Below are 18,712 nucleotides of genomic sequence, written 5' to 3'. Positions count from 1 at the left end.
TCCAAAGGGCTTGCCGGAAGTCGCGTTGTGTCCGCTTCGGCAAATCTGTGGAGCATCTCATTAAGTTTTGCTGCCAACTCTGTGTAAATTGTAATTTTTCTTATTCTTTACTGCTTTCCTTTTGACCCTTTCGGTAGTTAAAATTTGCAGTTGAAAATCATTTTCTGTTCATACAAATATAATTAACTAGCGAATTTTTAGCAAATAACGTCTTTGAAAAAGCTTATTGGATCCTAATGCTGAAATGCTATAGAAAAAATATATACGAGTATATGATTAATACATCGGTATATATTTTAGAATTGATATATACTCTACGAAAATAATAATACAAGAAATAGTTTTGATATTTAAGGTATATTAAAATATTATTAAACTAATATATTATCAATTGATTAATAAAAAACGGATCGACTCGATGTAAAGTAACAGCTGCCAAAGTACTTAGTATATATTATTAGGGCGTTATCATTTCGAAATACGAGTATTAATGCCATGATCCTGCAAATAGTTCGATTCTAGTTCCACTTTAATTTTTAAAATGGGTAACACTGTAAAGTAGCTACTAACTTCTTTATTATATTACTGTTTTTACTTACAGCTATTGTTAATCAAGGTCGAACAATGACTGTATGTGAGGAACACTAGGAGTCTATCATCCCTGGCAACAGATATGTAAGAGGATGAACTGGGGCTGCTACCTCCAATGCGGTTGCTATAATTTCTTTTTTAATGCGTTGGTGTGTGCGTGTGGGCGCAAAATTAATTTATGTACACACACAGAAAACAGTGACAAAAAGACATGTCAATTGCTAGCAAATAGAATACTTAGAACGATTAAAAATACCTTTACAGGGCTCTTCGTTCTCTCAGCCACAATTTGAAACAAGTAAAAAAGCTAAAGTGGGGTGTCCCGACTTTGAAATACTCTGTACATATATTTATAATAATATATTTATAATAATTATAATATAATTAATATAATTGTAATATAATATGTTTATAATAATTATAGAAAATAAAAAAAAATTAAGAAAATTAAAAAAAAAATGTTGATCGATTTTACCTTTCTCGGTATTTGAACTCACGTAAATGGTGTATAATTGCACATTTACATAGCAATTGCGTCTGTGTGAGTGTATGTACATATTCCTATGTGCATCTATTCGTGTCTGTGTAAACATGTTAGCAGTCAACCAAACAGCAACATCAACAACAGCCGCGGGCAGCGCTTGAGCAGCGCTGCAGCAGCAAATATATTTATGGCTATAACTTCTTGTTAAATCGGTCTATCATAGTGAAACTTGGCATACGGACACATAATAACTAATTAGGGGTATTTGCAAAATTTTCGAAATTCCAAGAATTACGGGAGTTGGAGAAAATCACAATTTGCGTAGAAGAGGGGGGAGGGAGGGAAATTCCAAAATATACATTTTCTGCGTATTCACACAGGCATCTTGGAAAAATTTGGTGTTCCTAGGTCTTATAGTCTCCGAGATATAGGCGATTATACGAATGGAAATTCGGGAAAACCCCCATAGGGGGGAAGTGGGGGGGGGGGAAATCAAAAAAATAAAACAGACTCGTATAGAATACACACATAAGGCATCTTTGTGCAAAATTTGGTGTCTCTATCTCTTATAGTCTCTGAGATCCAGGTGTTCATACGAACGGACAGACAGACAGGGCTAGATCGACTCGTCTCGTCATGCTGATCAAGAATATATATACTTTGTGGGGTCTGCCACGCCTCCTTCTGCCTGTTACATTTTTCAGCTCCCGCAAACCTAATATGCTTCTGAACATTTCATGTACAGAGTATAAAAAGGGCGCGCCGAAAAGTATGCTGCGTTGGTTGAATTGAGGAAGGCAGACGGGAAGGACAATGAGGGTGGTTCCTGCATAATGCCGCGTTTCGATTTCAATGTCAGGTGACAGACGAACGAGAAAAATCTTAGACAGCTGTGCGACTGGCAGTTAACGTTACACAAAGTGCTCCATATTTGTTGGCTGTGCGTTGAACTTATGAGAAAAGTTTCACGGTCGCGCCTGAGACGGCATGTCGTGCCATGATAATTTTATTGTTAACTTTAAACAATTGTTTGCATAAGGGGCTCTGGCTTTTCTTACAGTTTGACGAGTTGGCGAGACATCGCGCTTTTCTTGTCGATAATTGATTTAGGACGGTGTCAGTGCAACAACATTAGCAAACAAGTAACCTTAGTTACCTTTTTAGTTTCGAAAAGAACTAAAAACAGTGTACTGTGATGTATGCCATCATTACCCGCATTTCTACCTATTACCTTTTCACCCTTTTAGTGCAAGATATTAAAGCTAAACTACTGTTAAAATCAATGTTTCTTTAATATGGGTATATATTTCGCGCAGATGCAATACTTTTTGGCCACCATATCTTTTACGCATTTGGGCTCGTTTTCATATTGGCTGATGCGACTTATGTCATTCACATCGATGTCGATGTGTTCCGTCTGTCTGTTCCATCTGGTAGTCGCCTCGAAGAGCGCTTTCTTCGGGTTCGCTTCGTATTGAACTCGATAAGCCATAAAATTGCTATTCGCATCGAGCTGCTCCTTGGTCTCGGCTGAAACAATTTTGTGGAGGGTCAGCTTGCTGCATACATCTGTAAGGTTCCTGGCTACTAAGTATTCGTTGGTAGCCTCAACCAATTGTGATGTCAGCCTCTTCACAACCGCATCTATAGTTTTAGACTCTTCATACATATTACACGTGCACCAGTGCTCGGAAATTCCCGCATCGGAACAAGTTCTGTTCTCCGGCATCTCGAAGAAAATGCTATGGCAATCGGGACATCCATCAGCTCGAGGCAAATCGGCGGCCGACGTATTCAATTTTAATATATGCTGGAGCGTGGCATAGATATCATAGTTTGATGTCAGGCGGTTCCTATTTAGCTCCAATGCTCGAGCAAAGGAGGCATATTGCTTGCGAAACCATTTGGGCAACCAAATGTACATGTTTGGCATGCGCTCTTCCAGAAATCCACTCTTCAACTTTCGAAGTGGTCCAAAGCGCATGCCATGATCGCTGAAGAAGAGAATGATGGAGTTTTCCATGATGCCGTTCTTCTCCAGTGTGCGCATATACTCGACAGTTCTCTTATCCATGGAGGAGGGCAACGAGAAGGAGTTGTGGCTGAAGGAGTTGGTCCAGAACAAGCCAAAGGAGGGCTGAGACTTAAAGATTTTTGTGAAGTCAATGGCATAGTCATAGATATACTCGGCGTAGTGTCGGCGACCCAAGCAATATGGAATGCCAGATTTTGTTTCGCTTTTCAATGTCTTTTCAATGGCCATCACAAATGGCCGTAGATAGTAATCAGTCGGGGGTTTAAGAAATCCCTTTTGAGGATGATTAAAAGTGGCGAATTTTGCCCAGTCCTCGGCATAGGCAGTGACGAAGCCCTCCTGCTTGTAATCTTTCCAGATCAAATGACAAGTATCTAGGCTATCAAAAATCTTTGACTTGTAACATTTAGTGGACAATGAATTATTGTACCCCGTTAGTAATGCCATTAAATTGGGATACGTATTGACACCGATCTGTGGTGAAATTGTTCAATGAAAGGTGATATAAATGGTCCACATACCTTACTGTAACCTTGCAGCTCGAACCAGAGCTGCTCTCTCAGATATTTGTATGTCAATGGCATAGTACGCTGAAAGTTTATTCTGGATAATGAGTCGATGCCCCATAGCAGAACGCTTGGTTTTTTCGACTTCTCTGGTTTATTGTTTCGCGGCTGATGCACAAAAGCGAAAGCATCCTGCTGAAGAACCCTTGTTGTGTTAATTTTGTGACACTTCGTAATGATGGCCTTTACATGCTGTGGAACCACAAAATCCTGGTGGAAATTACTGCAAGGCAGTAAGCTATAAAGTAATACATTCGACGTTGAGTTTTCTTTCTACATGCTCTCATATCGTAACACTTACTTATAGTTGAAATCTGCTTTCCTCCCACTTCCAGCGCGTTCGATAGGACTGTAACAGCAGCCGATGCTCTCATCGTTCATATGAAGAATGTAAGTGCCCTTCCGACTATCGAATTTCACGGTTATAAGGTTTTTACTTAAGCCACACTTAGTATATTCAGTTCTATGGAATACTTGAAGAGCATCGGCTGAAAATGGATCCACTTTCGACATGTGACATTGAGAGGTATACACAAAATACTTATCCTTGATGTTGAAAAAAGCTGGGATATGACTGGATAAAATTTTGTTTTGTGCATTACTCTGATTTAAGATCGGTGACCAATCTAATTTCCAAATATACAAGCCAATGACCAGAATAGTGGAACAGCATAAGGCCGCCTTTAAACATTTTAAACCGAAATTTTTGTTACCTAAGGTTAGAGATTCGTCGCGCTCATGCTGGCCGACAATATGATAATTTATTCTTGTCATACTTTCTTGATTTTATTTTAAACATTATTAATTCGTACAAGTATTTATAATTAATTTTTCACTTAATTGAAATTTCATTAATTTCATGGCATACTGGCTTATCGATTCTCGGCTACTCTGAAAATAGCTTGAGAGTTGCTTAAGGTATTAGAGTGTTTATTTCACATTTTCATCTAAGTAGCTCTGGTCTTGACATACTATATACTACAAGTGATAACTTAACTCACAAAAAAAGAAACTCGAGTTGAAAAAGCATCCCTTATCTCTTTTATGAGAATCTTAGCATCCCGTCATATATCCTGAAAATGTCAATTCCAAAAAACAGGAGAAAATAAAGTGCAATGTAGTTGTCTTTTATTTTCACAATAAATCACGAAATTTTCACACAAAATATATTAAATACTTGAAAAGAAAAGCAAGAACTTAATATATTCCTTTTACTAATCAGATATGCTTTAACAGCATATACACACATACACACATAAGTAGGCTCTATGGCTATGAATAACAATGGGAGTCTCTCGCCCCCGGTAACAAGTGGAAGAACTGGGGCTGCTTCTACCTTCATTGCGGTTGCTGTAATTACTTTGCTAATGCCGCGTTTGTTGCGTGTATATTTGTGTGAGCACAAAATTAAATTATAATATACATATAAGGTTAAAGTGAAAATAACTTTGAAGCGTTTAAAGAGCATTTCGCTCACTACAATATATTCAGAATTTGCATTTAGGTGCGCCAAAAATATGCTACGTGGGTTGGGCTGATTGGTCGAAAGCAGACGACAAGAAAAGCTTTAAGTAAATGGAATACATCCTCGCATAATGCTGTGTTTCGGTCTCGGTCTCAAGGTCTGGCCACAGCTGAGCGACTGGCAGTTCATAGTTATACAAAGTGCTCCTCATTTGTTGGCTGTTCGTTGACCTCATAAGAAAAGTTGGGCAGTCGTGCCATAATATTTTTTGCTGTTAAGTTTAAACAAATGTGTGCACTGGGAAGGCCTAGCTTTCTTATTGGGCTTTGGCGTATTTTGCCTCATTTCATCAAGCTTATCGAAACGAAAAGAATCACCCCGAAAAGACGCCACAGATTATGAACACTTTGCTTATTGACGAAATAGTCTGATTAAACCAACTTAGAAATTAATTGAAATGCACGAGTTGATATAGTTCTAATCCTTTTTAATATTCTGCTATTAAAAACGAATTAATACTTGTATATATTGTGCCTTCAGAACATCTTTTTTAAATTAGGGCCTAAATAAACTACAGTTGTGTCTGCTGAGGTATTTTTATCTATGAATGTAAGCAAAAGATTATAACTTTCTTACAAATGATAGTTATGTTTTGAACAAGAAATTAGCGAGACAACCTGTTGAAACAGTTTGTTTACCTAACGGGGTCAAAAAGTGGTTTTGATTCAAATTCAAATTGACTCCCTATGCCTTTTGTGTTACTCATGCAATACTTTTTAGTATACATGTATATATTTTGAGTTGAAATTCAATTTAACAATTGAATTTCAACTTTTTGAAAATGAATTAGAATTATGCCCGAGTTGTCCAGTGTCGTCCCTCACCATTGCCTTGATTGAAAGCAATCGCGGCAAGACTCGACTGTCTGTCTATTCACCCTATCTGTTGCTCCATCTCTGATTTCTTGCATTCACTAGTGACTGGCAAGTCCAGTGAACATCATGACCTCCCGAACTGCAAAACCAACACCCACTTCCTTTTCAAACTAAACTGTCAAGTTCTGCTGCACACCAATGAAATTAAAAATTCAAAAGTTGCATTGCTTTCTGTTTATTTAGTTGCTGGTAATTGCATTTGCTTCTTGCAATTCAATTTCCCAGGCCGGTCTTGTACTCTGCCTGTTGCTTTGATTGCATTTCTATTGCTTGGCACTCACTTAAATACCGTGACCCACACTCCAGACTTAAATCAATTTGAGGGCTGCCCAAAAGGACTGTTGACCATGATTTAAGTTTTGGGCTTTGCATGCCAGCTAGTCGACTTTAATATGAGTATTAAGTTGTTCTACTCATGAATTGGAAAACATGTCGAGCATGTGAACAAAGGGAAGCCCCTGCAACTGCCTGTGTTAACAAGCTGTCTGGTTGCCGCCTTAATGTCACTGCCAATTGATTTAATTTTCTATGGGTCGTGCCATCGCGAAACAGAAAAAAGAAAATGTTTGGGGACTGCGGAGCTTTCTAATCGACATTTTTTATGTTTTGCAATGTTGAGCGTCTAATTTTAACAATTTGTTACGCCATTTTTATACCCTGTACCCGTAGGGTAAAAAGGGTATATTAGGTTTGTGCAAAGTATGTAACATGCAGAAGGAAGCATCTCCGACCCCATAAAGTATATACATTCTGAATCAGCATGACGAGAGAAATCGATCTAGACATGTCCGTCCGTCTGTTCGTCTGTCCGTCCGTCTGTCCGTGTGGATGAACGCAAGGATCTCAAAAATAATAAAAGCTAGAATAACCAAAGTTGGCATCCAGATTCTCCTAGGTCCGAGAAAGGACGAGTTTATTTTATTTTTTTTTAATTTTCCCCCCCTTCCCTCGTCAATAGCGTCCACATTTCAAATGCTACCTAAACCAAACTTTGCACACATAATTTATGTATAATTGTCTACTGTTGTTTATAGTTTTATTCACTTCGGTCAATTCTAAGAAAAGTTATTAGCAAAACAAATTCTTGCCAGTACAACCCTCACAAACTGCAGCAACAAGTTCGCTCTTCTTCTTCCTCTTTTTGCTGCTGCTATGGGCGCATATAACTCAGTGACGGAAGTTTACCTGGGTACAGGGTATTACATTGTCGGGCTTGCTCGACTGTAGCGTTCTCTCTTTTTGTTTTTGGCGCAGACTGTTGGCCGTCTTTGTTTGTTTGGTGACTTTTTTTCGGAGACTACGCCTGAGGGGTTTCTATTTCGATTTTTTTGATTACAGAACATATTTATACCCTGTACCCAAAGGGTACAAGGGTATATTAGTTTTGTGCGAGTGCACATGGAACACAAAGTATATATATTCTTGATCAGCATGACAAGCCGAGTCGATATAGCCATGTCCGTCTGTCCGTCTGTCCGTCTGACCGTCTGTCCGTCTGTCTGTCCGTCTGTCTGTCCGTCTGTCTGTCTGTATGAACGCAAGGATCTCCGAAAGTATAAGAGCTAGAATAACCAAACTTGGTATACAGATTCTCCTGAGACCGAGAAAGGACAAGTTTGTTCATTTTTTCTGATCCAACCCCCCACTCCCCCCCTATTACCAATTTTCTATAACTCCCATAATTCTTGGAATTTTAAACTTAAATTTGGTAGTCACATTAGGTTAGTAATTATATATCCGTATACCAAGTTTCATTATGATAGAATGATCAAAAAGAAAGTTATAGCCATATAACCAGGCCCAATGCACACATACATACATATGTACAAGTACACAAACACGCATAGACACGATTCTGATGTACTTGTAAATGTAAATGTATGTATGCATGTATGGAATATTTTATATTTAATTAGTTAATATTTAGTTAATTAATTAAATTAATTTAGTTAATTAATTAAATTAAATTAATTAATTAATTAAATTACTTTTTTGTGGGGTGGTACAGGGTATTTAAGAGTTGAGCCTGCTCGACTTTAGCATTCCTTTCTTGTTTTGACTGGAAAACTTGGTCGTTGGAAGTGTATATCAGATGAAAAGTAGGCGTTTGCTCCAACAAAGTATACTATATACAAGTATCTTTAATCAGTATCACCAAAGGAGTCGACAAAGCAATGTGTGTCCGTGTAAAAAATTACAGTTTGCCTTTCCACTGTATATCTCTTTTTAAAAATCTGTGATTGGTTAATTTTATAATCAGAATCGCAATCAAATTCGAATCAGAACTATAAGCTCATAGGTATATACATATACTCGTATACCTACATAGTACATACTTATATATATGTATATTGATCACTCCATTCCGAATTATTGCCGCCTTCGCAACATGATTTATTCATGCAGTCGCGGCTGCATCTCATTTGATTAATTCATTCGCTTGTAACAATTGCAGATGATCAAATACAAATACATAATGATATGCTGACTGAATTTAATTTAATTGAATTTAATTTTACAATGAAATGATTTTCGGGTAATGGAGGGTGTAGCGTTGTGAAGCTGCCCATTTCACACTATATGAGTTCGTTTTGTAGCTTCATTAAAAAAAGCTAATTTGAAACAAAGAACAAATTTAGCTGCAAGCTGTGTGGTGGCCGTGTAAAATTGTAGTTGGAAAAGAAAACAAAAAACTGTTGGTTGTTTTGTTGAAAAAGAACCAAAATTGTAATTTGTGTCGAAATTTCTGTGAAATATGCGTCAGACTGGCGGCCTTAACTGGCTATGAGTGGGCGTGGAAAGCAGAGACTTACACACAAATGCGACCTTTTGGCATTTGCGGCGCATTTGAAATCGAAAACAAAAGTTAAACCGCTTAATGAAAGCAGGCAAGCGAAAATACTTTATGATAAACACAAGAACTTGGGACCAGCGGCATTACGCCATTACGGTAGCATGGGTACCTCATTAAATTGCAGCCAGAAAGTGTCCGCGCCCAGCGGAAAAATGACCGACGAGAAAGAAAACAACATACAGCACCAATACACAAAAAGCTTGAGAAGGAACAGAAATCTTGTGTAAAAGTGGAGAGGCCAAGAAGCAAATCCGGCGGACGACATTCGACAAAAGGACCGACGTACCGACCGAGTGATTCAGCCTGTGGCCACAATTTCGAAATTTTAAGTCGACTTGTGAACGAATGGAGTACGTACGAGTATAACCAAAACATATTTTAAACTGGCTGTTATCAAGTGAGAGATAAGCGGCTTAATAGGTCAATTCTGTTAAGTCTTCGAAGTTTTATTTTAGAGTTCTAATATTTACAATTACCACAAAATATACAAAAGGAAGAAGTCTTATCATTTATTTATTTATTTATTTATTTATTTATTTGTTTATGATGTAATGTAATGTTTAATTTATGAGGAAGACAATCAACTGAAACTACAATAGGAAGCCCCTACAGCAGATGATACTTCAAATACATATTATTAATATTTGAAAAGGGTATGGATAGAAAATCACTTCGAAAAAGTGAATCTGAAATACACTACTTTTACTGACCACAACATAAATAATTTAACGCGATATTTAATTCTGAAAAGCGCAAATTTCTTTCAATCATTACTCCTCACATTTGACTTAGTTGCCTATATATTGTTCGAGGCCCATGACCAGTAAAGAGTATATAGCTTCAGAGCAAACGAAGGTAGCTATTTAGCTCGTTAATACCGTCAATTGTACATTTGATATACGATACTTAATAATTAATTCACATAATGTTGGTTTTTAAGCTAAAATTGAATTACTGTTTTAATGATATTATAAACATAACTTTACGTTTTGAATCAAATGCGGCAATGAAGAGATGACTATAAGTCAAAGCTTTCACAAAAGTATTTTGAATAAACATGATCTTTTTTCATCGCAATTGACTCTTGAGCTAAGTTTCTAGTTTTTGGACGTACTCAGATTTTGTTTGGATTTTTATTTTGCTTTGGTATCACAATAAATGGAGTTGTGATTTTTACTCGCTCCGCCCACACGTTTGACGCACTGTGCGAGAAATCGGCTGGTCGCAGAGACTAGGCAACTAATTTCTCAAAGGATTTAGGGCTCGCTTAGCGCTTTGTTAGGCATGGTTGGGTTTTGGTTTTGGTTAAGGTTTCGATTATAACAGCTCGCAGCTTGGTATGCGTGCGAGTAGGGAGTGTGTTTGTGGGGTGTGTATTGTCGAGTGCAAGGCAGGGGTGTGTGTGTGTGTGTGGCAAGTAAACTGCAAGGTCATTGCGTGCTTTGGCATATTAGCAGGGATTTGCTGTCGCCTATGGGCGTGTAGGCTAACCAAGACATAGCACATACGTACAAATATACACAGAACTCTAAGCTGCCTACTGATTGCTATTGATTTTTTGCACGCTACGCACTCGCACAGTGCGTATGAGTAATGTGTCTGTGTGTGCAAGAGATACAATCGAATAGCAAATTATCAATGACTAAAAGTCGTGATGTTGCATAAATATATAGTGATAAGTTGGAAAACGTTCATTAATAACCATAGTGGGTGTGCTTATGAAATGAGCGTTCTCTGCACGACTTCTCGGGTTCAGTCCTGCTGATGTCACGCACGATGGACAAGGTAATTTGAGACTCACAACTAATTAATCAGATCGAGCTGCTAAACAATATAGTCGGACATTCTATAAGCTTAAATCCTAACCTTTGCAACCTATTTTTCCAAAAGCCATCCGCGTCTGATTATGAACAACAAGTTCGGGAGTAACTCGAAGGGTACTCGTACTCGTATAGTATACATCTTCACATGCAAGTAATAAACCCCCTAGGGCCGCCTGTTTGGCTGCGGTTAGCCAAAACAGTCAAGGCAGAGGAGGACTCGAGCATGGGTTGGTTTTATTGAGTGCCAAATACAAATAGTCCTTGGCTTGCATGCTCCTCTGGCTGAGACAAGTAAATAAATTGTTTTGTGTCTTTGCTACATAATTCAGACAGACACTTGACTACAAATCTGATTTGTAGTCGCCATGTTGTGTGTTGCATAAACGCAAATGAACAGATATACAAGAGCCTTCAGCCCATTGTCAATTAGTTTTGAATTGGCCAACAATTTTAATGGTGTTCTGGGCTTCACCATTGTCATTATATGGTATTAATTGGTAATTAGAGAAGTGAGTTCGAATTGAAAAATGATTAGATTTGCCATACGAATCGTTTAATAATCATTTTCTATTTCTTTGATTTTGATTTTTTGAAAGGTATGAAAGCCAACTAAAAAACCTTGACCTCCGATAGAACTCACCCTCACAGCAGAAAACAAGTATTATTGAAATAAATATGATTTTTGTTTAGCCAGGCTTGTTTACCCGCGCACATAATATCCAGATACATCAGAGAGTCAGAGTTAATTATTTTAATGTATATTGCGATCATTGTCATGAATTTATTTTGCAAACGAGGAATTAATCATCTGTAAATAATAAAACTTTTATTTATTTTATTTTTTTAAACCCTTCCCCGACTCTTTTGAGTCTAAAGGTTTCAATTTAAATCAACAACATAAAGGTATTTGTTATGTTTGTTTAAAATAGAAATTCAATTAAATACAGACAATGCTACTAAATTTGTGATCTATCAATTGCATTGTATCCATTGTATCCTAGTTTGTCCGTAATTTTAAAAATTTGAAGTGCGCTCAAGTCTAATTAATGGATGGCCATATGTACATATACACGAGCAGTTCAGCGGCATTCTGGTTGCTATGTACACGCAAGAGCTATTTGGAATTCCATTATGAATTCTGTAGACAAGTAATTGAATCTAAAGTACTTCGTTTGTCACACAAACACGTTCGACTTCTATTCTATTCCATTATAAATAAACCAAAAGTTATTCAGCAGTGAGTTAGGACCTCCCTTCTCGGCGCACGACCGCTGAAGCCGGAATAAATATCAGCAGTGGCAACCACAACAACAACAACTGCAATGTCAAACAACAATTGAATTTATGTTTAGTTAAAATACACACATAAATATCCCATACACTCATGCACACCTACACCCACACACATATACACCCGCACCCGCCCACACCATAATTGCTTGCGGATGTGTGAGCAGATATTGATATATTGACGAATGTCAAATACAAAAAAAGGAATTGCGAGTGCCGCATAACAATTTTATATCTGTGTGTGAGTGTCCTTAGATTTGTGGTGTATGCATGTAGATTTGACATTTTTGCGACTTTTATTTGCTTCAAAGGAATATTTATAAAGCGACGTACCTGAAAGCCTGGATATTTGAGTATTAGGGCTCGAGTGTAAAAGTATTTTTAACTGTTAGGTCAATATACATATTAAAATAATAATCAATGCCAATCTAATTTTAATTTGTAGATGCCAACTTCTATATCGGACAGACGGTCCACCAATGTTTATGAATAAAACAACTTTCATAAGTGTTACTCAAGAGTAAAACAATATAGAACCCTACAGTCGAGCAAGCCCGACTAAATATACACCAGAGTCGTATCTCTGCGAGTTTTTATGCCTGTATGTATGCAGCACAAAGTTGAACTAAAGCAGCAACAACAACAGCAGCTGCGGGCAAAGCTTATATTTATGGCTATAACTTTCTTCATAATTGACCTATCATCATGAAACTTGGCATACAGACACATAATCACTAACGTGATGTAATAACCAAATTCGAAATTTCAAAAATTTCGGGAGTTTTGGAAAAATCACGAATTGCTGGGGAATGGGGGGGGGGGGGGGTGTAATAATATAATAGGGCTCAGGAGAACCTGAATACGAAGTCTGGTTATTCTAGCTCTTATACTTGCTGCGATCCTTGCGTTCATACAGACAGACGGACGGACACACAGACGGACATGGCTATATCTACTCGTCTTCTCATACTGATCAATAATATATATACTTTGTGGGGTCTGCCACGCGTCCTTCTACCTGTTACATACATTCGCACATGGTATACAAAGTTGAACATAAGTCCAATGTTTCTTTACCTGAATATGTAAAGCCCTTCAGATTGTTGTTGTTCCAAACGTTGGATTTAAATTTGAGGAAAGAAATCGTGTAGTGGCGCTTGTAGCTATATTTCTCTTTAAGGCAAAGTTTGAGAAGCACTGGGCTTAAATACCGCCCAGCTGACGATAGCGAAATTTGCTGTGGGTTGCAATGGGCGTTGGATGTGTTGCAAAGGGAGAAAGTCTCTCTCAGGAATTTCTAAATTCCCCAGACGCTGTCCCATCATAGTTAGGCCGCCATCACAATTTCAAGCCGTGAAACGTGATAGTGCAGTTTCTATTTGTATTCTTTAAGTTGTTTCAAAATTAAACTAATTTCAAAATTTACATGTTTAAACATACATGATGAAAATATTGTTGCTTAAGTGCCAACGTTGCCGAATTTATAATTGGAACGAGGAAAATTTAATATTTTTCTTTGTCTGCGCCAAATACAAGGGGTAAGTTTTTAATGCAGCGGGTACGGTGTAGTCAGTCCATATAAGTATATAAAAATTGGTTACAGGTTATTGCGATAAAGTAAAAACGGAAGCAAACTCTAAAGAAGCGACTGGCAGTGGCTCAATTCCCTGAATTTGAATTTTCCCGCGCATGAGCAGCGGACTTTGAACCTCATTTGCAAGAAAAGGAGGTAAAAAAGAGGTAAAATCAATCAAAAATTTTTTTTGTAATTCTCTTAAATTTTTTTTAATTTCTATAATTGTTCTAAACATATGTACAGAGTATTTCAAAGTCGGGACACCCGACTTTAGCTTTTTTACTTGTTTTAATATTGTAATGTAATAGTTAGAGTAGCACCCGACATATTTATTTCTGAGCTGGATGGATTCCCACCCTAAAGCCGACGAGCTAGAGCCGGAAAACTGAGCGTGCGCCAGTATCAGATAGTTGAACAGTCCTTGGTAGCCGCTGAGCAAGCGGTTAAACGTTACAGCTACAATCGCCTATTTGGTTTTGATAAATCCTATTATGCGGAGGGCATCCAGGAACATAAGGTTAGACTGGGAAAAAACTGACTTTTCATTACAAAGCCAAATTGCTTGCACGAATTTTAAACCAACGCCGTGGATTTGATTCAATTTCATAAAAAGCGAATAAATATTAAATGCTTAAGAAAGTTAATTCAAATAGCAAGTAATTCATTTAATGAAGTATGTATATACATACTATATACCTTTTATCGTTATGATATGTATAAGCAAAATAAAATATAACTAAAATGTAAAACTTATGTCCAGTCTTAAATGTGATTCAATTTATTCACATCAATTTGATATCTCTAAGGCTTATTTAAATGTGAACTAAGTATTAACTAAATCTGTCAAGATTCCTTATGCTTACATTTATTTCTCATTGCACTTTCAAGTTTAATTGTTTGCTTTCAACAAATATGATCTATCGCCATAGATTACAATGAACAATACTTTGTAATTCAACTTCAAATAAAACAAAGCCTTACACATAAACATAACACACGTTATTAGAAACTACAAACTCTTTTTTTAAGTAATCAAAAATATAAATAGTTGAATAAAAGAGTATTTAAACATCAGCCGAGCACCACTCTTGCAATACCTAATAGGTTTTGATCGAACAAGCATCAATTGAAAATGGAACTAAGCACTTAGCGATATCTTTGAACGAAAACAACAAAAGCACTTGACAATTTCTGAAGCTACTTATTTAACGTTATTTCTTTGTATTTCTTGGTAAGATACTCATCATTTCTTGAACAAAATGAAGTGCAATTTGTTTACAAGCACTAAACGAATGCCCTTATCGCCACTATTTGCAAATGTTTATTGCTAATCTTTTGTAATGGCATCAAGCTCTCTTATATTTTGCTAGCAAAGGCTGATAAATATAATAAATAAATACTGTGTTTATTAGTTTATCAATACGCCTTTGAAAACAAACAAAAAATTCCACTTGCAACAATGAACCTTGAAGATTAGAGCTCCGTAAGTCTGATGGTCAAACATTATTGTATCCTGTAAGTACTCTATAATAGATAAATCGAATGCTGAACAGCTTGTTTGTGCATAAGTATGTATTTCAATTGTTCAATTTGAAAGTAATCACTCATACATATTAACACAATTTGATAGCACCTTTCAAACACGCATATTCCATTTGTCCGCTTATCAACAGATCGGTGTAGGCAAAGCAAAGCCCGCAAAAAATGCGTAAGTGCGCCCGCATTTCCAGGAAACATGGCTAATTGTTGCTAGCCAATTATCAATTATTTTCTTATCAATGATGGCAAGCCGGCACAGCAGAAGAAGAAATGCCACGATTGCTCTGCTTGGGGACGCCCCCATACCCTAAGTATTACAAATATAGTAGCTCTTCATGATTTCCTCCGCTCACTTGGCGCAAATGCAATATTTCTTGGCCTCCTTGTCGGTTATGCATTTGGCGTCATTTTCATATTTGCTTAAGCGACTTATGTCATTAACATCGATGTCGATGCGTTCCGTCTGTCTGTTCCATCTGGTAGTCGCCTCGAAGAGCGCTTTCTTCGGGTTCGCTTCGTATTGAACTCGATAAGCCATAAAATTGCTATTCGCATCGAGCTGCTCCTTGGTCTCGGCTGAAACAATTTTGTGGAGGGTCAGCTTGCTGCATACATCTGTAAGGTTCCTGGCTACTAAGTATTCGTTGGTAGCCTCAACCAATTGTGATGTCAGCCTCTTCACAACCGCATCTATAGTTTTAGACTCTTCATACATATTACACGTGCACCAGTGCTCGGAAATTCCCGCATCGGAACAAGTTCTGTTCTCCGGCATCTCGAAGAAAATGCTGTGGCAATCGGGACATCCATCAGCTCGAGGCAAATCGGCGGCCGACGTATTCAATTTTAATATATGCTGGAGCGTGGCATAGATATCATAGTTTGATGTCAGGCGGTTCCTATTTAGCTCCAATGCTCGAGCAAAGGAGGCATATTGCTTGCGAAACCATTTGGGCAACCAAATGTACATGTTTGGCATGCGCTCTTCCAGAAAACCACTCTTCAACTTTCGAAGTGGTCCAAAGCGCATGCCATGATCGCTGAAGAAGAGAATGATGGAGTTTTCCATGATGCCGTTCTTCTCCAGTGTGCGCATATACTCGACAGTTCTCTTATCCATGGAGGAGGGCAACGAGAAGGAGTTGTGGCTGAAGGAGTTGGTCCAGAACAAGCCAAAGGAGGGTTGAGACTTAAAGATTTTTGTGAAGTCAATGGCATAGTCATAGATATACTCGGCGTAGTGTCGGCGACCAATACAGTCTGGAATGCCAGATTTTTTTTTGCTCATCAATGTCTTTTCAATGGCCATGACAAATGGCCGTAGATAGTAATCAGTGGGTGGCTTCAGGAATCCTTTCTTTAGGTAATTAAATGTGGCAAATTTCACCCAGTCCTCGGCATAGGCGGTTGCGTAGCCCTCCTCCTTGTAATCATTCCAGAGGAAGTGACAAGCGTCTAAGCCACCGACGTTCTTCGGCTTGCAAAGGGAATAGGCCATTGTGGAGTTGTAGCCCGTTAGTAACGCCATTAAATTGGGATACGTATTATCGCCCATCTGTTAGGAAAAAAATGCGCTTGCTTCTGGGAAAAAAGGCAACAAGACCAACAAGACATGGCCTACTTACCTTATTATAGCCCTGTAGCTCGTACCAGGACTGGTCTCTCAGATACTTGTATGTCAATGGCATGGTACGCTGAAAGTTTATTCTGGATAAGGAGTCGATTCCCCATAGAAGAACGCTTAGCTTTATCGACTTATCGGGGGTATTGTTGCGAGGTGGATGAACAAAAGCGAAAGCGTCCTCTTGAAGCACCTTCGTTGTATTCATTTTCTGACACTCTGTGATGATGGCCTTCACATGCTGTGGAACCACAAAATCCTGGTGAAAATTACTACAAGGGAGCAGGCTGGATAGTAAGATACTGGTCTGTGATTTCTCATACTCTATGTTTTAATTTTAAGGTATTTACAGGTAGTTGTCATCCGCCTTTTTTCCACTTCCGGAACGTTCAATAGTCTTGTAACAGCAGCCAATGCTCTCATCGTTCATATGGAGTTTGTAGCTACTGTCCTGGCTATCGAATTTTACGGTAATTAGATCTCGACTCTTATTACAAATGTTGTATTCCTTTTTTTTGAATATTTTAAGCGCATCTGCGGAAAATGGATTCACCTTGGGCATATGACACTGAGAGGTATACACAAAATATTTATCCCCTATCTCGGAATCAGCTGCCGCGGTTCTCCCTGCAAGTATCCAAAATTCTTACATGTATATGCTTAAAAGCAAAACCCTCCGCTTCTTACCCGGCACGACTGTTGAAGAGGAAGTGGTTCTTCCTCTGGGTGGTGTTATGGTGCGCACTGTTATCGAGTTTGTCGTAGATGACGTGTTTGACGTTGTTACAAAAGCCGTCGCATTTGCATTCCAAATAGTCGTTGTAGATAACTCTTCCGCATGAGTAATTTCTGCTTTATGATTTATATTGGGATCTGTTGGTTTAGTTTGTTTAAGTCTTGAATAGTTTGATTACCATGTGCGTCGATTAAAGAAGACGTGGTTTGCCTTATGGGTGGCATCGTAGTCCTCATCTTTGTCGAATCTGTTTTGGCGAGTAATATCTTGCTAGGCAATGTCCAACTTGTAGGCTCAAGCGCTTGTGTAGAACTTTTCTCCTGATTAGTTGATTCGGCAAGCTCCTTGAATTTTCCCTCTTCAATGTCTCTTAATGGCATTTGATGATTTGATCTCATCGACTGTTTTTCGATCAGCAGTTGCCCGAAGTTGACGATTTTTCCAAATTGCCAGTTATACACGACAACGAGCATAATAATGGCACACGTAAAGGTAGCCTTGAGGAAAATTCGGTCTGAGTTTGTATCATTAGGCTCGAGGTTCTCGTCGTCGATTTCTCGCTGGTCAATAAGCTTATATTTTATTCTTGTCATACTTTTCTTTTCGCTATTTTACACTTATTTGCGGTCTGCTCGCAACGTCGACTCTCTGTATACTGCCGCGCTTGTTATCGCAGCTCCATATGGCCTAACTTATTTTATAGTCGGCAGCTTAATACTTTGGTTCGGCAATGGAATTCTTATCTTTCGGCTCTAACTTTGTAATTGCCTTTCGGTTTTCCATAATAAATGTTTCGACAACGATTTAAATATAAGCAACCGTCCACATATGAGAATATTTTGTAATGATTAGGCGGGCCCTCATATCTTTTGTGAATGGCCGAGTATTCTTATTTCAATGTAATCGTATTTGTATGCATATTTTATCATAATTAGTGTGTCGGGGCTCGGGGAATTAGAATTCCACATACGCTTTCAGATAATATCAGAGCTAAGCAAGAGTCTTCAGTTGGAGAGCCATCCAATCACAGCAAATGTGTACTCAGATAGTTGGTGTTCATTCTAATCAACAGGGCCTGGCATAGCTCCACGAGCTAGCATGAATCCCACAATGTGAGTTCGTTCCTTGAGTAGGCCCTCGGTTCGAATCACACCGCAACCATCATGGCAGGAGCATGATTAAAAAAATTTTAAAGTT

At 38.1% G+C, this 18,712-nt stretch overlaps 2 protein-coding genes across 4 annotated transcripts; both read right to left on the bottom strand.

Annotated features, from left to right (window-relative positions):
* Positions 1-2,343: 2,343 nt before the first annotated feature.
* LOC115621412 lies at positions 2,344-4,521 on the bottom strand. 2 transcript variants are annotated; one of them, XM_030515060.1, is made up of 4 exons: positions 4,218-4,521; positions 3,978-4,164; positions 3,632-3,914; positions 2,344-3,584 (listed from the first exon to the last, which is right to left on the bottom strand). In XM_030515060.1, exons 1-4 carry the CDS (start codon positions 4,273-4,275, stop codon positions 2,355-2,357), a joined length of 1,758 nt encoding a protein of 585 aa, XP_030370920.1. In that variant the 5' UTR covers positions 4,276-4,521; the 3' UTR covers positions 2,344-2,354. The 2 variants fall into 2 exon arrangements, with proteins under 2 accessions (XP_030370920.1, XP_030370919.1); XM_030515059.1 differs by having other exon boundaries at positions 3,978-4,519.
* A 10,652-nt stretch (positions 4,522-15,173) lies between these two features.
* LOC115620896 lies at positions 15,174-18,239 on the bottom strand. Of its 2 annotated transcripts, none has more exons than XM_030514384.1 (5): positions 17,694-18,239; positions 17,467-17,631; positions 17,130-17,406; positions 16,784-17,066; positions 15,174-16,713 (listed from the first exon to the last, which is right to left on the bottom strand). In XM_030514384.1, exons 1-5 carry the CDS (start codon positions 18,106-18,108, stop codon positions 15,508-15,510), a joined length of 2,346 nt encoding a protein of 781 aa, XP_030370244.1. In that variant the 5' UTR covers positions 18,109-18,239; the 3' UTR covers positions 15,174-15,507. The 2 variants fall into 2 exon arrangements, with proteins under 2 accessions (XP_030370244.1, XP_030370245.1); XM_030514385.1 differs by having other exon boundaries at positions 17,467-17,628.
* Between the last annotated feature and the right edge of the window lie 473 nt (positions 18,240-18,712).

This window comes from Scaptodrosophila lebanonensis, unplaced genomic scaffold (genome assembly GCF_003285725.1).
Source record: "Scaptodrosophila lebanonensis strain 11010-0011.00,11010-0021.00 unplaced genomic scaffold, SlebRS2 tig00000024-arrow-pilon, whole genome shotgun sequence".
In the NCBI taxonomy this organism is placed as follows: Eukaryota; Metazoa; Arthropoda; class Insecta; order Diptera; family Drosophilidae; genus Scaptodrosophila; species Scaptodrosophila lebanonensis.
The sequence above is the reverse complement of the archived record's forward strand: the minus strand, read 5'-3'. Positions and strand labels throughout refer to the sequence as shown.